General features: G+C 45.6%; 1 protein-coding gene across 1 annotated transcript; it reads left to right on the top strand.

The window, feature by feature from the left end:
• Window positions 1-13,604: 13,604 nt before the first annotated feature.
• Window positions 13,605-16,720, top strand: LOC147205671 (uncharacterized). Its single transcript, XM_086109021.1, has 3 exons — window positions 13,605-13,722; window positions 15,242-15,300; window positions 15,382-16,720. Exons 2-3 carry the CDS (start codon window positions 15,258-15,260, stop codon window positions 16,074-16,076), a joined length of 738 nt encoding a protein of 245 aa, XP_085965147.1. The 5' UTR covers window positions 13,605-13,722; window positions 15,242-15,257; the 3' UTR covers window positions 16,077-16,720.
• Window positions 16,721-20,304: the final 3,584 nt, after the last annotated feature.

Below are 20,304 nucleotides of genomic sequence, written 5' to 3'. Positions count from 1 at the left end.
TGACTTGAATTGCTTGAATGTGACCTCGATTCAGACATTTCATCCTTCGTTTTCAGAGACACAATCATACTTGCTTGGTATGGCATGAAATTGCAACCACCTACCGCCCTGTAAAAGCAATAAAAATCATCAGCCATATGTATATCTTCCACTGAACAAACTCAACTCAACATTATTCATAGAGAAATTTAAAACAGCCATTGTTGCATGCAAAGTGCTCTACATGAAAAATTAGTCACACAATAGCAAAGTGAAAACAAATAATGCAAATACAACAGACAGCATAAAATGCTAGGAAAATGGCGAGTCTCGTGCCGAGTAAAAAGTCACACAATAAAAATGTGTTTTCAGATATGTGGAACGAGCGATGCCCTCTGAGCTCCTCCGTACCTCTGGTTTGTGCACGCGTGAGTGTTTGTGTGTGTGTTTGTGTGTGTGTGTGTGTGTGTGTGTATATATATATAAAAAAAAATCCTCATCTCACCCCTCGGGTGGTGTCCGTCCCTCATTCAGCTCGGGTCCTCTACCAGAGGCCAGGAAGCTTGAGGGTTCTGCGCAATATCCTTGCTGTTCCCAGCACTGCACATTTCTGGAGTGAGATGTCCGATGTTGTTCCCGGGATCTGTTGCAACCACTCATCTAGTTTGGGGGTCACTGCCCCGAGTGCTCCGACCACCACAGGCACGACTGTCACCTTTACCTCCCAGGCTCTTCCCAGCTCCTCTCTGAGCCCTTGGTATTTCTCGAGTTTCTCGTGTTCCTTCTTTCTGATGTTTCCATCACTTGGGACCACTACAACGGCTTTCCTCTGCCCTTTATCTATGATCACGATATCTGGTTGGTTAGCCATTACCATCTTGTCAGTCTGGATCTGGAAGTCCCACAGGATCTTCACTCGGTCATTCTCCACCACCTTTGGAGGTGTTTCCCATTTTGACCTTCGGGTTTCCAGTCCATACTGCGCACAGATGTTTCGGTAGACTATGCCAGCCACCTGGTTATGGCGTTCCATGTAGGCTTTCCCTGCCAGCATCTTACACCCTGCAGTTATGTGTTGGATTGTCTCAGGTGCCTCTTTGCACAACCTACACCTTGGGTCTTGTCTGGTGTGGTATATCTGGGCCTCAATGGCTCTGGTGCTCAGGGCCTGCTCCTGAGCAGCCAGGATGAGTGCCTCTGTGCTGTCCTTCAGGCCAGCCCTCTCTAGCCACTGATAGGACTTCTTGAGATCAGCCACTTCAGTTATGGTCCGGTGGTACATCCCGTGTAGGGGCTTGTCCTCCCATGATGGTCCCTCTTCCAGCACCTCATTCTCTGTTCCCCATTGTCTGAGACATCCTCTGAGTACGTCATCCGTCGGAGCCTTCTCCTTGATGTATTCATGGAGCTTGGATGTTTTGTCCTGGACAGTGGCTCTCACACTCACTAGTCCCCGGCCTCCTTCCTTTCGGCTTGCGTACAGTCTCAGGGTGCTGGATTTGGGATGGAACCCTCCATGCATGGTTAGGAGCTTTCGGGTCTTAACGTCCGTGGTCTGAATCTCTTCCTTTGGCCACCTTATTATTCCTGCAGAATGTGGAAAACCACACTTGAAGCCAATGGCAAGCCACTTACCCAAATGTCCATAAAATGTGGCATATACCAAGGTGATGCACTCTCCCCACTGCTGTTCTGCATAGGACTGAACCCCCTAAGCCAAGTAATCACCAAGACAGGCTATGGATACCGCCTCAGAAATGGAGCTACGATCAGTCACCTCCTCTCCATGGATGACATAAAGCTGTATGCTAAGAGCGAAAGGGACATAGACTCCCTGATCCACACAACCAGGATCTACAGCAGCGGCATTGGGATGTCATTCCGGCTTGAGAAATGTAGTCGGAGGGTGACGAAGAGAGGAAAGGTAGTCCGCATTGAAGGGGTCTCACTCCCTGAAGGAACAATAGCAGACATTGAGGGCAGCTTCAAGTACCTCGGTATACCACAAGCCAATGGCAACCTCGTACTGGCAACAAGGAAAGCGGCTACGGCCAAATACCTCCAGCGAGTGAGGCAAGTCCTAAGAAGCCAGCTCAACGGCAAGAATAAGACCGGGCAATAAACAGCTATGCCCTGCCAGTGATCAGATACCCTGCAGGAATAATAAGGTGGCCAAAGGAAGAGATTCAGACCACGGACGTTAAGACCCGAAAGCTCCTAACCATGCATGGAGGGTTCCATCCCAAATCCAGCACCCTGATACTGTACGCAAGCTGAAAGTGTCATGTTCCTGTTCTGGGCCTGGCCAGCAGGTGGCAGACTGAGTGAACTTGCTGGCTGCACACCTGCTCCCAATCTGTCAATTATGGAACTGTGTATTTAAGCACCCGCAATCTGTCTTCTGGTTGTGGGAGTATTGTTTATGCCTTGCTATTTCCATGCCCATAGACTATTCTTGCTTTAGATCTCGTCGTGTTTCGCTTTCGAACTCTCGGTACCAATGGTTTTGTAAGTATTGGATTTTATTTTGTGATTTGGCTTTCGCTTGCGTGTAGTTTGAAACATTGTTTTTGTTTGTCTTCGCGGTCCTTATTTTCCCCCCTTGCCTTTTATGCTTTATGTTATCTCTTAGTCGTGGCGATTTTTGTATTAAAAACATATTTTTGCAACGGAGACCTTGTTGACATCTACACTTTGGGGTCCAAACTTAATTCGGCTTGTCCGAATCGTAACAGAATACTCCCACACAATGGATCCCATAGATGTTAACAGGATAATGACCGCCTTGACCAGCCAGGGACAACTGGTGGGCCAGCACGGACAAGCGTTCGCGGAGCTCCGAGAGACCGTCTCCGTGCTGGCTCATCAGCTGGATAATTTGAGTTCCCGGATGGATCAAACGAGCCACCGAGAAACGCCACCCTCAAGATCACCTACGGTTGCCACCGAGATACCATCTTCCCCGATCGTAGGGCGGGAGCCTAATTTCCCTCACCCCCCTCACTATGGTGGCGAACCGGGACTCTGTATACAATTTTTGCACCAATGCTCTTTAATATTCGACCAGCAACCTTCTGCTTACGAGAAGGATAGAACCAAGGTGGCATTCATAGTGAGCCTGTTGACTGGTCAGGCGGCGTCTTGGGCGGTGGAAATCAGCAATGCTCAACCCGGGCTTCGGTCTTCCTTCCCTGAGTTTGTCGCTGAGTTTCGTCGCGTGGTTCACCATCCGGTTATGGGAAGGGAGGCCGAAGGACGGCTACTCGCTATTCGGCAAGGAAAACAGTCCGTTGCCGAATATTCCATTTCTTTTCGTATTCTGGCCGCCCGTAGTGGTTACGGGGACCGCGCCCTGTGTGGCTTGTTTCGCCGCGGGTTGAATGCATCGTTAAAGGACGAACTGGCAACCCGCGATGACAGCACCAATTTGGAGGACCTCATTAATCTGGCCCTTGTTATGGACAACCGGCTGCGGGAACGCGAGCGGGAACGCGGGGACGAATGGGGAAATGCCCGTTTCCAGCCCCGACGTGCGAGCGGTCGGCCGGCTTACCGCGAGTCCTGGCGGCCATCCGGACCAGAGCATCACCCCGGTGCCAGGATCGTCGCCGCTGAGAGGGAGCCTATGCAGCTGGGCGGAGGGCGTGTGGGGCCGGAGGAGAGACGACGACGGATTTGTGACCAGGCCTATTTCTACTGCGGCCAACAAGGACATTGAGTCGCCGACCAAAAGTGAGCGCAAAAGCGAGAGAGAGAGAGAGAGAGAGGGGCAAAGGCGTGGTACGACTGGTTAGCACGCCCACTCCACAGTGCAGAGGTGCAAGCTTCGACTCGGGCTCCAGCCTTCCTGTGTGGAGTTTGCATGTTCTCCTCGTGCCTGTGTGTGTGTGTGTGTGTGGGGGGGGGGGGGTTCCACGTACTTCAATTTCCTCCCACATTCCAAAAACATGCACGACAGGCTGATTGAACACTCTAAATGGTCCCTAGGTGTGGGTGTGAGCAGGGATAGTTGTTTGTCTCTGTGTGTCCTACGATTGGCTGGTTCAGGGTGTATCCCGCCTACTACTCGAAGACAGCTGGGAAAGGCTCCAGCATGCCCCACGACCCTTGTGAGGATAAAACGGATCAGAAAATGGATGGATGGATGGATGGGTACCCACATACAGTATACTTACAAAAACATTTCTAGTGGGGTGCAAACCCTCCTTTGTGGTTTTGCACTTATTGCGGCCGGGCGACAAGTGAGGGATCACTGTATTTCAGAGCAATACCACCTAACTCTTTTGGATGCTGTAAGACATAGCTGTGCAAACTCTTGTTTTTTTTTTTTTTTTAGCTCAAATAAAATCTATCAAAAGACAATCAACTATTTGTGTGAATGTTTGATGTACATGAGAGAGAAAAAAACACCAAAAAAACAATGCTCCCTCTGATTCGGATTAAATGAACGTCAAGGATCTGAAACCTTGTACTCCATAAAAGGTCTCAACACCATGGCAGATTTAGATTGCGGCGCTCACACGTCAAATGTTGTTCTGCCAGTACAGGGCTTCCAAATCTTCCCCTTTTTAACCAAATTTTCAACAGGTACTGATAGCTTAACAACACCAGCTTGAAGGGTCTCGAGCTGGTCTCCATGATCATTGGCCAATCACTCCAAGTCAAGACTAGTCTCAATTTGTGCATCCACTCTTGGTTCCAACGGCTTCATGGTTCATGAAACTTCAGTCTTGAAAGGTTAATATTGACTCAAACTTGATCTTGGTCTGAAGCTCATCCATCAAGTCCTTAAGGCATATCCATGTTAGCATCGGGGTTTGGATGAGAATCAGACCCCGAGGATGGCTCCAGCTTCTGCAGACGCCTTTAGACTGGTTGTTATTGTGCCGAAGACTCAACATTTCTCCACGAAAGGCTCCAAAATAAACAGTGCTTCACAATGTGTCATAAAACTTGAAGTGAGCAGTGTCATGGCTTGGAATAATGGTTAAAAAGTTAATACAGTCCCCGGAGCTCCGGCTATACAAATCTCACATGGTCCACGTCCACCGTAAGGTCCTCCACAATTTGTCATTTTCTGATTGACTAGAGAAACAATGCAATGCAAATAATTCAACATAACTTCAGCTGTTTGTCCAGCCTCCTCAATGGACCTTCCCCTGATGGACTGAATCTTGATGGTAGTGTAATAGTGTGACATCTCGCCCGGTCAATGACACGGAATGATATTTATCTGGTCGTCTAACCAACAATCATGCACGACAAAAAAGTCATGAAGTTTGAAAAGGCCATAAGTCATCATCTTGGAATCCCCGGTGATCTCTTCCATTCACTTGTACTGAGGTAACTGTTTGGGTCCAATAAATTCATAACTCATCCAATTCTTTACAGATTTTGACGTGGATTGATTTGTGAGAAACATCAGACCTGCAGTTATGATACCAGATGTCGAGGTAATTTTGTAATTGGGTCATTCATATTAAATATTCAGGAATGATCTAATGTTCTTTTTACTTCAAAACCTCTCCAAGAATCAACAACCCAACAAGAATGAACTTGAGTTTATATTAATTGTTCTTTTGTATTTCTTGCTATCACATTGTTGAACCATGTAGAATCACTTGAGAACATAATGAAAAGCTTTGAAAACAAATAGTAAAAAATACAATTTTTAACTGAATTGAGACGTGTTTTATTCAAGGTCAAAAGTGAAAAATATGCCTATCTATTTTGGCTTCATATTTTTATTTCAGACTCCCGGGAAGTAATGCCTCACCAGTCATGAACCTCACCGCACGTTACAAGACAGTGTTGATACTGCTCTGCTTTTTCCCATTTTGCCTCATATGCAACCTGCCTTGTACGCCCCTTGCAAAGGTCATGCTGTCATTTAATTAATTTTCTTTTGTTTGTTTATTCCTTTTGTTCTCACGCAGGTTTCTATTAGGCTGGTCTTGCCGTGCGACATGTTCTTCATACTTGTACGTAGGAATAAATCAATTACCAGAGTTGACATTTACCCTTTATACCTACAGACTGTAATTGACAGATTTGGAGTGCCAAATCATTTAAAATCATATTTGCATCAACATCATGTTTGTTGCTAAAATATCAAAACTGAAAGTTGTCTTCACTTTAAAATATTTTGAGATGATGCAAGCATTTGTTTGTTGCCAATCAAACACATTGACCCATTTAACTCAGTCTGTCCGCTTCTCAACGAATTGTAGTTTGTTCTCTTCTATTCCTTCTCTCTACATTCATCCCACCCGCCCTTTGCTGTAGATTTTATACTGTATTTTCCGGACTATCAGTCACAGTTTTTTTTTCATAGCTAGGCGAGGGGTGCGTTTTATACTCTGGAGCGACTTATGTGTGAATTTATTTACACGTTCTATCATTTCACGTTATTTTCACATTAAACCGCAAGAGGATGCTCTAGGCCTGTGTTGATACTTTCCACATTGGTGGGAACTGATAAACACGATTTAGGATGACTGATGTAAGAGACGGGGAAGAAGAACCGCTGCTTCTTCTGCCTCTGGAGTTCACGGAGTTCTTTAAAAGTGACAGAGAGGCTGAAGATTTCATTAGATTTAGTGATTTGGAGTGACACTGGTGGTTTGGTAAACTTGTTAGAATGCTCTTTATTCTATAACTGTCTGAATAACTCTTTATATGTTACGTGAACATACCAGAAACGTTTTCAGTTCGTTTTTAAAGCATCATGTAACATAAGTATATCGTACACTTATTCAGCATGTTGTTCTCTATTTTTATTTGACTTTCAAGATGACATGTCTGTTCGTGGTGTTGGATTTGATCAAATACATTTCCCCCCAAAAACGTGACTTATACTCTAGTCTAGTGTGTTTATTATTTTACTTTATGTTAACTGTTTTGTTAAGCGTTTTGTTACAGTGGCAGCTGTTGTGAAAGCGCTATGTAAATCAGCATGTATTGTATTGCAAATATATGCTTTTCTCTTTTTCTTCTCTATTTTATGGCTGGTGCAACCTATATTCAGGAGCGACTCATCGTCCGAAAAATGTGGTAGATGACATCCTGTGTGTTCTCCACTCCAAACTACGTGTTATTCAACTCTAACTGTATTCTTCATCTATGCCTTGACCTCATCTATCCCAAGAGACACTCGCCAGCCATTGGTCATGAGTAAATGCTGATCTTGCAAATCCATCCACTCTTCTTCTTTATACCTCGATGTGTCGGGACCTAAATAAACTCCAGTCCCACTTGTGTTCAACCTATGTCCGTTTTCAAACAGTGCAAATAACAAATCAGGCCTAATCTGTGACACATTGTACTTTATTGACAATAATGCTAACAATGAATCCGAGCAGATAACAACTTGTTGTAACCTATTATGGTCAGTCCATTGCTAGAAATCCCACAATGTTAAAAACAGATAAATAATCAGAAGTCTGCTTTGTAAAGTTTGTTTGTTTATTGAACATTTAAACATACAATAGAAATTTGGCAGGAACTGAAAGTAAGTACACTGGTCGAAAAGACTATATTGAACTGTGGGATGGCAAACGCATTCTGTTTTGACACTCTCATGATCCTTAGAACAGGCATCTCCAGCTCTGGGCCTGGAGGGCCACTCTCCTGCCTGTTTTCCAACTCTCCTGGCTGCAACACACCTGATTCAGATGATCAGCTCATCAGATTCCGTTTGCTGCAATACAAACCGGACACTTCTACTTGACCATAAAGTTACTTTAAAACTAATTTAAAAACAAAATCTGACGTTGAAATGAAAAGTTTTGTATTTGTAAGACTGAATATGAAAATAAACAGAATTTAATTTTCAGTGAGGATCAAATACAGTTTCAAAGAAAAAAAGTCAATCGTTTCAAATTCAGATTGTACAATTCAGATTCAGTTATTCAATATGATTCAGAGTAAAATATACAAATCCATCCATTATCCGAGCCACTTAAGTTCAATTCATGTAATTCAAATTCAGTATAAACTATTTAAAAGTTATTCACGTTTAGTTTTTGGTGGCAAATATTCCGCCCCACAGCGTCACACCTAGTTTAGTATTGGTTGTAAAGTGTTCTTGAGTGTCTTGAAAGGCGCTTATAAATGAAATGTATTCTTATTATTATAATAAGAAATATCAAGGGTTATTTATACTGACCATTCATTGTTCATGACATGGACAAATGTTCGTTTTCCTAACACACTGTCCATTCTTGTTTTCTTACAGTTCTTACAGCCACTGTGAGACCTAACAGCCTAACATCTTTGGCCTCAGACCAGGAAATTGATGTCACAATCAAAAGACGGCTACATCTGGCTCCTGATCGGGATGGTGACAGGAAGGAGAGCATGAGAAGAAAAGATGGCATGGAGAGCGCAACAATTTGATGGATAGAAAAATACTGTTCAAGAGTCAGCTGCATCCCAATTTGGACTTTGTGTTCACTGTTAAAGAAAGAAAAGTGCATTTTTCCAGTGATGTGGAGTTATATGTGAGGTTCACAAATTGAGACAATAAACATATTTTTGTAACAGTCGTTTTTGAGACTTTTTTTTAAAAATGTGGGTCAAATATGGCTCATGAAAGATATGGCTTAGTTGAGGTTGAATGAAGGCTGATATCAGGAACCTGTTCTGGCCCAGCGTAGGGCTGGAGTAGGGCCAGATATGGTTTTACAATGTGGCTCAGATCTGGGCCGAATGCGGCCCACATCATGGATGCCAGACGTGGGCCACTGCAGGACCGTCATTCATTGAGGTATGTGGGCCGAGTGTACGTACCGTGTCTGCCCCAGAGCTGAGCCAGACCAATTTTGCTAACTGCGGTATTACTTTCCTCAGTGCAAAAATACCTTAACAACACAATCAGCGAGTGATTACTTTCACTTCTTTCAACATCTTTAACAACTTTTTTTTCTCTTTTTTTTTTTTCACAAAACATTTTGATTTGTTTGGGCAGCGTTCTTCGTACACCCTTACAGATTCAGTCTGTCCACTGGTCTACTCAGCCTGCCAGACCGCGTGAATAGCTGTCCATCTTGCGTTTGAGTCAAGCTCGTTTTGGGAGTAGCCAAGGTGTCCGGTGGGGTTTCAGCACGTTCGACAATAGCTTCCGGCTGAGGATGTTGAAGCTGTGGGAGTGGAGTATCTCCAGAAGGAGTAGGTCACACACAGGAGGTGGCGACGGTTGCGTCTCAGAGTCGCCCCCTTGTGCGTCTCGATGACATAGGATCTCGGACTCGCGCCGTCACCAGTAACGACGGCCGGCGTTCCCCAAGCATCCTGATGATCCAACTTTGTGAGAACAGAATCGCAGGTTCTCAAAAGGGGTAAAGGGTCTTGTACCATGACGTTGATTGAAGCAGAAGGCTTGCTTCTGTTTCTCCCTTGCATCCTTGCTTCTTACAGCAACTAGGTCTGGCCAGTGGGGTTGGAGATTCGACTTTAGCGTTGGGAGTGTTGTTTTAATCCTTCTCCCCATAAGCAGTTTTGCTGGATTTATGCCTGTGGTTGCGCATGGAGTGCAACGGTAACACATAAGAGCAAGTAAAGGGTCTTTCTGCTTTAGAATCCTCTTAGCAATTGGTACACTCCTTTCTGTATGTCCGTTGGCTTGTGGACAATGCACATTGTGACAATTTCATCACAATGTGATGAAAGTCAAAGTCACGGGAAAACTTCTGGAACTCCTCACATGCAAATTGGGGTCCGTTGTCCGAAACAATCTGGTCCGGGCAGCCATAGCGAGCAAAGAGAGATTTCAGCTTCAACACGACCTGTGAAGCAGTTGTCGTTGACATATTGAGTATCTCGATGAACCTGGAGAAATAATCGAACACAACCAGGTAGGTTTGTTGTAATCACAAAGGTCGATTGCAAGTCTTTGCCAAGGTCTTTCAGGCATAGGAGTTGAGATGAGGGGCTCCTTACGCTGGGTGTGTTTCATCTCACAGCACGTTTGACAGGACTCCACTTTCAGTTTGATGTCAGTGGAGATTCCGGGCCACCACACGGATGCATTGGCCCGCTCCCTGCATTTTGTTTATTTCCGACATAATCTGGCCAAACTGACTTGATATATCTCAGTAGCACCTTCAGGTTACTGTGAGCTGCTGTGGCTAGCTTTATAGCCTCAAGCTTTTGTGGTGTGGCTGGCATGCCGGTGATGATGGCTGCAATGTAACACTCTACATCGGAATGAGTGTCACTTACCTCCGTTGTGCACTGTAATGGGCTACGGGAGAGTGCATCAGCTACGGTAAGAGTCTTGCCTGGCGCATATTCAGCTGTAGGCTTAAATCTCATAAGTCTCATTAAGAGTCTTTGGCAACGCATAGGAACATTATCCAGATCCTTTTTATTAATCAGTGGTTTATGGTCAGTGACCAATTTGAAATTCTCCAGCCCAACCAGGTATTTCTCAAACCTTTCGCATGCCCAAACACTTGCCAGACATTCCTTTTCTATCTGGTTTCGGCATCTGACAAGCGACGAGAACAGTAAGCGACCGGTTTCCAGTCCCCGTCGTGTTGTTGTAGCAGCACACCTTCAATGGCAAAACTGCTTGCATCTGCTGATACAGTAGTAGGTTGGTTCACATCATAGAACTTGAGAACGGGAGATGCAGACATAATGACTTTGATATGCTCGAATGCCTCTTTCTGCGGGTGATCCCATGTCCATGTAAAATTGGACCTCAACTGTTCGTATAAGAGTTGACCCACTGTTGACAAATGAGAGATTTTATTCCCCAAGTATGTGAACATGCCTAGGACACATTTCAGATCCTGGACGTTGTGTGGCTCTGGGAGCTGTTTGATGGCTTTTACTTTTTCAGGGTCAGGTTTTACTCCTGACTTGTCAATCAGTTGACCCAGGAAGTGGAGTTGGTTTTTCCTAAACACGCACTTGTCTCTGTTCAACTTCAAACATGTCGACTTGATTCTCTCCAGTACTTTGCTTAGGCGCTCGTCGTGCTGTTCTGGTGTGTTGCCATAAACTAGTATGTCATCCATGTAAATTGCCACTCCGTCAAGATCACTCAAGGCCTCCATCATTTTCCTCTGAAGGATTTCTGGAGCGCTGGTGATGCCGAAAGGCAGACGTTTAAACGCGTACCTTCCAAAAGGCGTAATGAATGTGGTTAACTCGCTGCTTTGTGGATGGAGGGGTATCTGCCAGAACCCTTAAGCTGCGTCAAGTGACGTAAACATGGTTGCGCCGCACAGTTTTGCAGTGATTTCCTCGGCAGTTGGGAGGACAAATCTTTCTCTCTTCACAGCCTCGTTTAGCTTTTTCAAATCTACACAGATGCGCACTTGGCCATTTTTTCTTGGGACAGGCACCTTTCGTGCGCACCAGTCTGTTGGTTCAGTTACCTTTTCAATTATCTTGTTTTTCTCCATGCGCTGCAATTCCTCTTTTACCTTCCCCAAAAGCGTCAGAGGGACTCGGCGAGCTGTGTGAATGGCATACGGTCTGCATCATCTTTGAGTTTTATTTTGACTGGCTCTGTCCTAAGAGTTCCATGCTCACCGAATGCATTGTGCACTTCCTCAATGTGTTTCACTAGTCCCATTGTGTATGCTGTCTCTTTGCCTCACAGGTTATTAGACCTCTGGCTGTGGATTACAAACACTGGAAATGAATAGCACTTTCCTTTGTACTTCAGGGACTAACATGTCGAATGTCTCTTTCTCCATGATCAAATCTGCTCCAGTATCAATTTTAAATTTAACTGGTGTTGCACCGATGACAATTTCTACAGTCCATTTATCACTCTCTCTGGGAGTGTCTGTGACAGCCCCATGGAAATATGGTGTCTCTAAAACAGTCTCCGCGTCCGTCACTTCTTTGATGGACTTACTGTGGCACATTCTTTCCCAACTGAGGGAGAAGCAGGTTTTGGCAGCAGCAGCTGTGTCGGTGAAAGATGGAGACTCTGGTTGTCCAGGACCAAAGGTGATCGTGTCCATCTGCTGCTCAGCATCGTGGATATGGTACAGTGTGGAGATTCTCTGCTCCAGTTCAGCAATCTTCTCAGCAAGGCAGGTGCAGCTGCTGCAGCTGGACGGAGAGGCAAAAGGAGGCATGTGTAGAGTATGGTGTTGGTCGACTGGTGGTTTGGCTAGTTGCGGGTGGTTTGGCAAGCAGCGGGTGGTCTGGCTAGCAGCGGGTGGTTTGGCAAGCAGCGGTAGTGGCTTGCAGCAGGTCGTTTGGCTTCCACCGCTGAGCCTCGCTCGCTGGTTTGTGCTCTCTCTCGCCGTCGCTCGGTAGCTTGCTAGCTGGTGCTCTCTCTCACTGTTCGCCGTCGCTCGGTAGCTCGCTAGGTGGTGCTCTCCCTCGCCGTTGCTCGGTAGCTCGCTAGCTGGTGCTCTCTCTCGCTGTCCGCCGTAAGTCGGAAGCTCACTAGCTGATGAATCTGCTCTGTGAAGAACATTTTTTTTCGCTGCGTCCTGCCAATGGCGTCCAGAAGTTGGCGTTGCTGCTCGTTGTTTTCTTTTGCTCCGCAATGGAAGCTACCTGCATAATACGACTGCATGTCACAAATAATTACACTGAAGAATGTCCAGCGAGTTCAACATAAACATTTGATCACTCTTCAGCCAAAATTAACTGAACGCAATACTGTACAGATACTCCGGTTGTTGGGTTTTTTTTTCTGTATATGCAACTCTGGTGCTACTGTATCTAGTGGCAGAAACACCATCACGCCTGAATTCATGCAATTTACATGGATAGTGCAGAATGTTATCTTTTATGGGACTTGAGATGGCGAAGGCTCTCACACTGTACTGAAGAAGAAGTACAGATACGTGTGTGGGAGGGCGGGGGGCGTCTTGTAATTACGGATTCAATTTCTGTATTTAAGTACAAGAGAGTTTTAAATGTACAGTATCCAAGTAAAAAGTAAATATGATTTGATAACAAATCTATTTCGACAAAGTAATGATTAGAAAGTAAATCTATCTAATTTGAAATCAAGGCAGTGAAGGTAACATGTTATTCAAGTATCAATAAAAAGTATTCGTACTTTGTTACTTCCCAGCACTCGCATTTCGTAACATCTTAGACCATAGGTGTCAAACTCAGGTCCTGGAGGGCCGCTGCCCTGCATGTTTTCCAAGTCTCCCTGTTGCAGCACACCTGATTGCAGCACACCTTGACTTTCAAATTGAGAAACTTGAAATGTCAATCTAATTTTGAATACAAGTTTCAGATAATACTTGTTTGGCTCCAATCCATGGCGCACTGCAGCTCAAACGTCAGATTGTCGACGTCCCTGGAATGTGGGAGGAAACCGGAGGACCCGGAGAAAACCCATGCAGGCCCTGGGAGAACAACTAAACTCCACACAAGGAGGCCGGAGCTGGAATTGAACCTGGTACCTCTGCACTGTGAGATTGATTCGCTAACCACTGGACCTCCAGGCCACCATCTATTCATTTCAGAGTGATTCAATTAACTCATGCCTTACAACTTGACAAAGGCAACGTGACGAAGACATACTGCTTGGAAATACCCGCTGAAAAGAAACCACCTACTGTAATTGTGTGAAAAGAAAAGAAAATCAATTCAGTGCTCCACCTTAACAAGAGCCCCACCTTAATGGTGGCCAGACAAATGATTTAAGGCGTCCATTACCGACTGTGAAACGACAGAAGAGAGACGGAAGCAGAACTGTCAACAACGCAAGCGTGAGAGGAGCATCAAAAGCAAACTTGGGTGTGCGTGGTAAGTACTTTCTCCATCTTCAAGTGTTTTCAGGGAACACACGATTATTCTTGGACATGTTTGGTGTTGCGCTTTGTACAATTAAGGGAAAAATATGCATTTTGATTCAGGTTAAATTGGACCACTGTGACAAAACTAATGACAAAAACGGAATTTTAAATCCGGACAAACGTGCATGTGTGCAAAAACTGTGCTCTCAACATATTTCATTTTTCAAAATACACTTCTCAGTGAAGTCCGAAAAGATCCATCCTTCAAGAACGTTTGAACAATCAAAAATTAATCTTTTCTTTTTTAAATATTCCAGCACACAGGGCTCCCAAGCATAAAAATTAACATTCGAGGATGGCACGAAATGGGTTAACAGCAAACCAACATTAGGTGTAAGAATACATGTCATGCATTTTTTCAAAAATATCACCTCACTTAAAGTTGTAATATGAATGAGATAGCTTTTTTTTTGGAACTTAATTACCGTAAGTGGCTCCTTGAAGAGTGTGTCGCCTGCGCCCGCGGGCTCATCTGTGGTCAAGTATATTGAATGAATGCGTGTGACATCATTCAGTGTTTCCTTTAAGCAAACCATCTTTGCACGTACATTGGAACAAAGCAAATGTATCAAAGATTTAAAATTGCTGTAAAGCTTCATTTAGAATGTTATTATTTTTGGAGTGATGGGCAAGACAACTTTATTTATACAATGCAGAATTACAACATTTAAAAGCATTTATGATCCTGACAACTGCACAAAAAAGCAACATTGCAATTAATCAATCCTTTGCAAGCCGGAGGTAAGCACAGTTGAGTTCAGACCTTGGGGGGGAAAAACTAAAACTCTTTCTGTCCTTTCGGATACATGAATTTCACAAGAGTAGGCCAAAGTACTCACGCTGTTGAGACGATGGATGGTGGTTCACAAACAAAACAAAACTTCATTTCCGCTTTTCTTTTATTGACAGATATTTTCACATTGAATTAAAAAAGTCACAAATCAAACAAATGTTGCAAGCGATATTAAAAGAATTTTTTTTTTTTTTTTGGCAATCACAATGATTTGCAGCATGTCACATACATGCACACACAAACAACCCCTCTCACCACTCACAAATCATCTCCAAATAATTGAGGAGCCGCGAAAATGCTGGGTGTGTACTGTGTTCCACAATGCAACCCTTTGTGAAAAATGTTTTGTGAAGTTAAAAGCTTTTACATGGCGGGGCTCTGTGTGACAGTGCACTTTGAAGTGCATGTTTGGTGCTGGCACCATGTACAGAAATGACAGCATTAAAAAAAGATACCAATTTGTATCTCAACTAAAAAAGTGATTTACGGAAAAGTCGTGGTTTCAGTAAATGCGAGAATTCTGTCCAACGGGAATAACATTGACATTGGCAGAGAGTTATGACTCTTCTTCTCAGTCGCAATCCAGTGTGTGTCCAACCAGCTAGTTCTCCCATCATGTTCACCACATGGACTTTCTCTCGATGTACATTTACCGTCCCTTTTCACTGTCTTTTAGGGCATCATCAGCCACAATGAGGATTCTTAAGGTGTTCACTGTTGCCCTTGTGCTGTTTGGTAAGTCTTCAAACTCAACTACCAAGTAACAGAGTAAGTGAAACGTCACCATGTAACAAAGATGTCAACTCTTTATCACAGGAACCAGCTGTCTTTCTGCTAAGATAAAGAGACAAGTGACCCAGGATGACAATAGTCCACCAGGATCACCTCCAGGAAGTCCACCAGGATCACCTCCGGGAAGTCCACCAGGATCACCTCCGGGAAGTCCACCTGGATCACCTCCGGGAAGTCCACCTGGATCTCCACCTGGATCACCTCCAGGAAGTCCACCTGGATCACCTCCAGGAAGTCCACCTGGATCACCTCCAGGAAGTCCACCAGCACCACCTCCAGGACAACCTGGGCCACCAGGTCCACCAGGACCAGAGGGTCCACTAGGACCAACCGGACCAGATGGTCCACCAGGGCCAGATGGTCCACCAGGACCAACTGGACCAGGTGGTCCTCCAGGAGTAGATGGACCACCAGGACCGCATGGACTAGATGGTCCACCAGGACCAAATGGGCCACCTGGACCACCTGGACTCGATGGGCCATCAGGACCACCTGGACTTGATGGGCCACCAGGACCACCTGGACCAGATGGCCCACCAGGACCACACGGACCACCTGGACCACCAGGACCATATGGACCACCTGGACCACCAGGACCACCTAGTGCACCAGGACCACCTGGACCACCAGGTCCTCCTGGGCCACCAATAAATTATCCATATTGGCCTCCCTTTAACCCTGGGCAACGACCACCAGCATGTTACCCACCGCAATATTAGCCACATCGCCCACTGCCACCACCACCTGATCAAATTTTATTTCATGTCATACTAAGCAACCCCGGCAAATGTCAGCCACCAATGCAACACCACACCCATTTGGACACCAAATTGTCAACCTGCACGATGACTTCTCACACCTGCACCATTACCAGAACAACCCATGCCATCACTAAATACTCCATATAAAACAACCCACCTGGACGAGCATCCTGCCAACCTGGACCATCTGTGACTCCAGATGAAAACAACAATCTGGAACGTGACCTTTTCAAACCTGAACCACCATCTTGGTCCACACCAAGATCTGCCTAGCCAACACCAGTTTCTGGATGAACACAACCACCCGGACTTGGACTTGGACCAACAACCAATCCACCACCTGAGTTTGCTCGACATGTCACCCCAGATCAAAGAGAGTTGTTCTTATTCCAAAACAAAACTTGTCCTCAAGCATTCAGTCCTAATCATCCTGAGTATTGTGTGGTCGTTAATGTGTAAATGCAAGGCAAGTCAACTTTATTATCAAATATGCTACATGTGCAACATACAGCACCGATGAAATTACATTCCTCAGGAGAGAGAGATTCCCATCCTCGCCACCTGCATCCAGTTCAAATAATAAAGATGATTTATCTTCTCAATGACTTGAATTGCTTGAATGTGACCTCGATTCAGACATTTCATCCTTCGTTTTCAGAGACACAATCATACTTGCTTGGTATGGCATGAAATTGCAACCACCTACCGCCCTGTAAAAGCAATAAAAATCATCAGCCATATGTATATCTTCCACTGAACAAACTCAACTCAACATTATTCATAGAGAAATTTAAAACAGCCATTGTTGCATGCAAAGTGCTCTACATGAAAAATTAGTCACACAATAGCAAAGTGAAAACAAATAATGCAAATACAACAGACAGCATAAAATGCTAGGAAAATGGCGAGTCTCGTGCCGAGTAAAAAGTCACACAATAAAAATGTGTTTTCAGATATGTGGAACGAGCGATGCCCTCTGAGCTCCTCCGTACCTCTGGTTTGTGCACGCGTGAGTGTTTGTGTGTGTGTTTGTGTGTGTGTATGTGTGTGTGTGTGTATATATATATAAAAAAAAATCCTCATCTCACCCCTCGGGTGGTGTCCGTCCCTCATTCAGCTCGGGTCCTCTACCAGAGGCCAGGAAGCTTGAGGGTTCTGCGCAATATCCTTGCTGTTCCCAGCACTGCACATTTCTGGACTGAGATGTCCGATGTTGTTCCCGGGATCTGTTGCAACCACTCATCTAGTTTGGGGGTCACTGCCCCGAGTGCTCCGACCACCACAGGCACGACTGTCACCTTTACCTCCCAGGCTCTTCCCAGCTCCTCTCTGAGCCCTTGGTATTTCTCGAGTTTCTCGTGTTCCTTCTTTCTGATGTTTCCATCACTTGGGACCACTACAACGGCTTTCCTCTGCCCTTTATCTATGATCACGATATCTGGTTGGTTAGCCATTACCATCTTGTCAGTCTGGATCTGGAAGTCCCACAGGATCTTCACTCGGTCATTCTCCACCACCTTTGGAGGTGTTTCCCATTTTGACCTTCGGGTTTCCAGTCCATACTGCGCACAGATGTTTCGGTAGACTATGCCAGCCACCTGGTTATGGCGTTCCATGTAGGCTTTCCCTGCCAGCATCTTACACCCTGCAGTTATGTGTTGGATTGTCTCAGGTGCCTCTTTGCACAACCTACACCTTGGGTCTTGTCTGGTGTGGTATATCTGGGCCTCAATGGCTCTGGTGCTCAGGGCCTGCTCCTGAGCAGCCAGGATGAGTGCCTCTGTGCTGTCCTTCAGGCCAGCCCTCTCTAGCCACTGATAGGACTTCTTGAGATCAGCCACTTCAGTTATGGTCCGGTGGTACATCCCGTGTAGGGGCTTGTCCTCCCATGATGGTCCCTCTTCCAGCACCTCATTCTCTGTTCCCCATTGTCTGAGACATCCTCTGAGTACGTCATCCGTCGGAGCCTTCTCCTTGATGTATTCATGGAGCTTGGATGTGTTGTCCTGGACAGTGGCTCTCACACTCACGAGTCCCTGGCCTCCTTCCTTTCGGCTTGCGTACAGTCTCAGGGTGCTGGATTTGGGATATAACACTCCATGCATGGTTAGGAGCTTTCCGGTCTTAACGTCCGTGGTCTGTCTACCAGAGGCCAGCTGTGAAATCTGCCGCTCCGAGTTGTAAACGCCGAATTTTTAACCCTCGCACTGCTCGTCGTTTCTCTGATGCCTTTAATAACCTTTGCGTACCCTCGTCTAACACAGAGGAACTCACCTCTTGGTTCAACTCATCATGCCGTGCCATCCTGGATTTGGTGGCTCCCTCAAAAACTGTGCTCCCAAAACCTAAACCCGAGCCATGGTTTACCGACATTACCTGTGCAGCTAGGCAGGGGTGTTGCAAAGCCGAACGCAAGTGGAAAAAAGACAAATTGCATGTCTTTTATCAAATTTGGAAAGACTGCTGGCGTAACTACCAGCTCACAGTAAAAGAGGCCAAAAGAGAATATCTGTCGGACCTTATTCAAGCTAACCGTCACAACCCACGCGCACTATTTAAAACGATAGATTCTGTACTCAAACCCCCTCTGCCTACTTGCTCGGATTCTTCACCCGAGATGTGCAACAGTTTCCTTCAGTTTTTCATTGATAAGGTCTCTACAGCGAGGACGCCGGTCTCAAATACCGCATCTGACCCCTCTGTCCATGTTCCATGTTCAGCTATGCTAAATTCTTTTGAAACTGTGTCCTTGACGCTTTTGGAGCATGTAGTTCGCCAGACGAAGCCATCTGGCTCCCCCTGCGACTTTCTTCCCCCGCACTTCTTTCAGGAGGTTCTCCCGAGTGTTGGCGCATCGGTCTTGGATATCATCAACAGCAGCCTCTCTTCTGGTATAGTTCCCCAACAGTTTAAACATGCTGTGGTCCAACCCTTGATCAAGAAACCTGGTCTTGATCCAGATGTACTGTCAAGTTTCAGGCCCATTTCCAAACTGCCTCTCAATTCCAAAATTCTGGAAAAAGTGGTGCACATGCAGTTGAAATTTTTCTTTGATGAACATAACATCTTGGAGGTCTTCCAGTCAGGTTTCAAGACGATACATAGCACGGAGTCAGCCCTGTTACGCGTTTCTAATGACATCCTCCTGGCAAATGACGCTGGAGACCACGTGTGTCTAGTTTTACTGGACTTAACTGCAGCATTTGATACAGTGGATCACAGTATTCTGCTGACTCGTTTGCAGCACTTGGTGGGCATTGGCGGCAGGGCTCTTGGGTGGTTTTAGCTGACAGAACCTTTTGTGTCAGCCTTGGCTGCTCTGAGTCATGCACTGCTCCCCTGTCATGTGGTGTTCCACAGGGCTCAATACTGGGGCCTCTGCTGTTCTCGTTGTATCTGCTCCCATTGGGTTCCATCTTAAGGAAACATGGTATTCCCTTCCACTGCTATGCAGATGACTGCCAGATCTATGTCCCACTGAGCAAGAAAGACACCTTCTCATTAAGGCCACTCCTATCCTGTCTGGAAGAAATCAAAACCTGGATGGCACAAAATTTCTTGAAATTCAATGAAAAGAAGACAGAGGTGATATTGTTTGATCACTGGCAGGTCATAGCTGTTTATTGCACGTGTCTTATTCTTGCCATTGAGCTGGCTTCTTAGGACTTGCCACACCCGCTGGAGGTATTTGGCCGTAGCCGCTTTCCTTGTTGCCAGTTCGAGGTTGCCATTGGCTTGTGGTATACCGAGGTACTTGTCGCTGTCCTCAATATCTGCTGTTGTTCCTCCAGGGAGTGAGACCCCTTCAGTGCGGACTACCTTGCCTCTCTTAGTCACCATCCGACTACATTTCTCAAGCCCGAATGACATCCCGATGTCACTGCTGTAGATTCTGGTTGTGTGGATCAGGGAGTCTATGTCGCTTTCGCTCTTAGCATACAGCTTTATGTCATCCATGTAGAGGAGGTGACTGATCGTAGATCCATTTCTGAGGGGGTATCCATAGCCTGTCTTGGTGATTACTTGGCTTAGGGGGTTCAGTCCTATGCACAACAGCAGTGGGGAGAGTGCATCACCTTGGTATATGCCACATTTGATGGACACTTGGTTAAGTGGCTTGCCATTGGCTTCAAGTGTGGTTTTCCACATCCTCATCGAGTTTGCAACAAAGGCTCTTAGGGTCCTG

The sequence above is a fragment of the Hippocampus guttulatus genome, chromosome 4 (assembly GCF_054856545.1).
Source record: "Hippocampus guttulatus isolate MCC_2025c chromosome 4, RoL_Hgut_1.0, whole genome shotgun sequence".
Lineage (NCBI taxonomy): Eukaryota > Metazoa > Chordata > Actinopteri > Syngnathiformes > Syngnathidae > Hippocampus > Hippocampus guttulatus.
Note: the sequence above shows the minus strand (reverse complement) of the source record. Positions and strands in the feature narration are given on the sequence as shown.

Excerpts from the sequence above, each read along its gene's own strand:
- LOC147205671 (XM_086109021.1), top strand. The coding sequence starts at position 15,258 with ATGAGGATTCTTAAGGTGTTCACTGTTGCCCTTGTGCTGTTTG. Across the intron at positions 15,301-15,381 it reads TGTTGCCCTTGTGCTGTTTG|GAACCAGCTGTCTTTCTGCT; the intron begins GTAAGTCTTCAA and ends TCTTTATCACAG.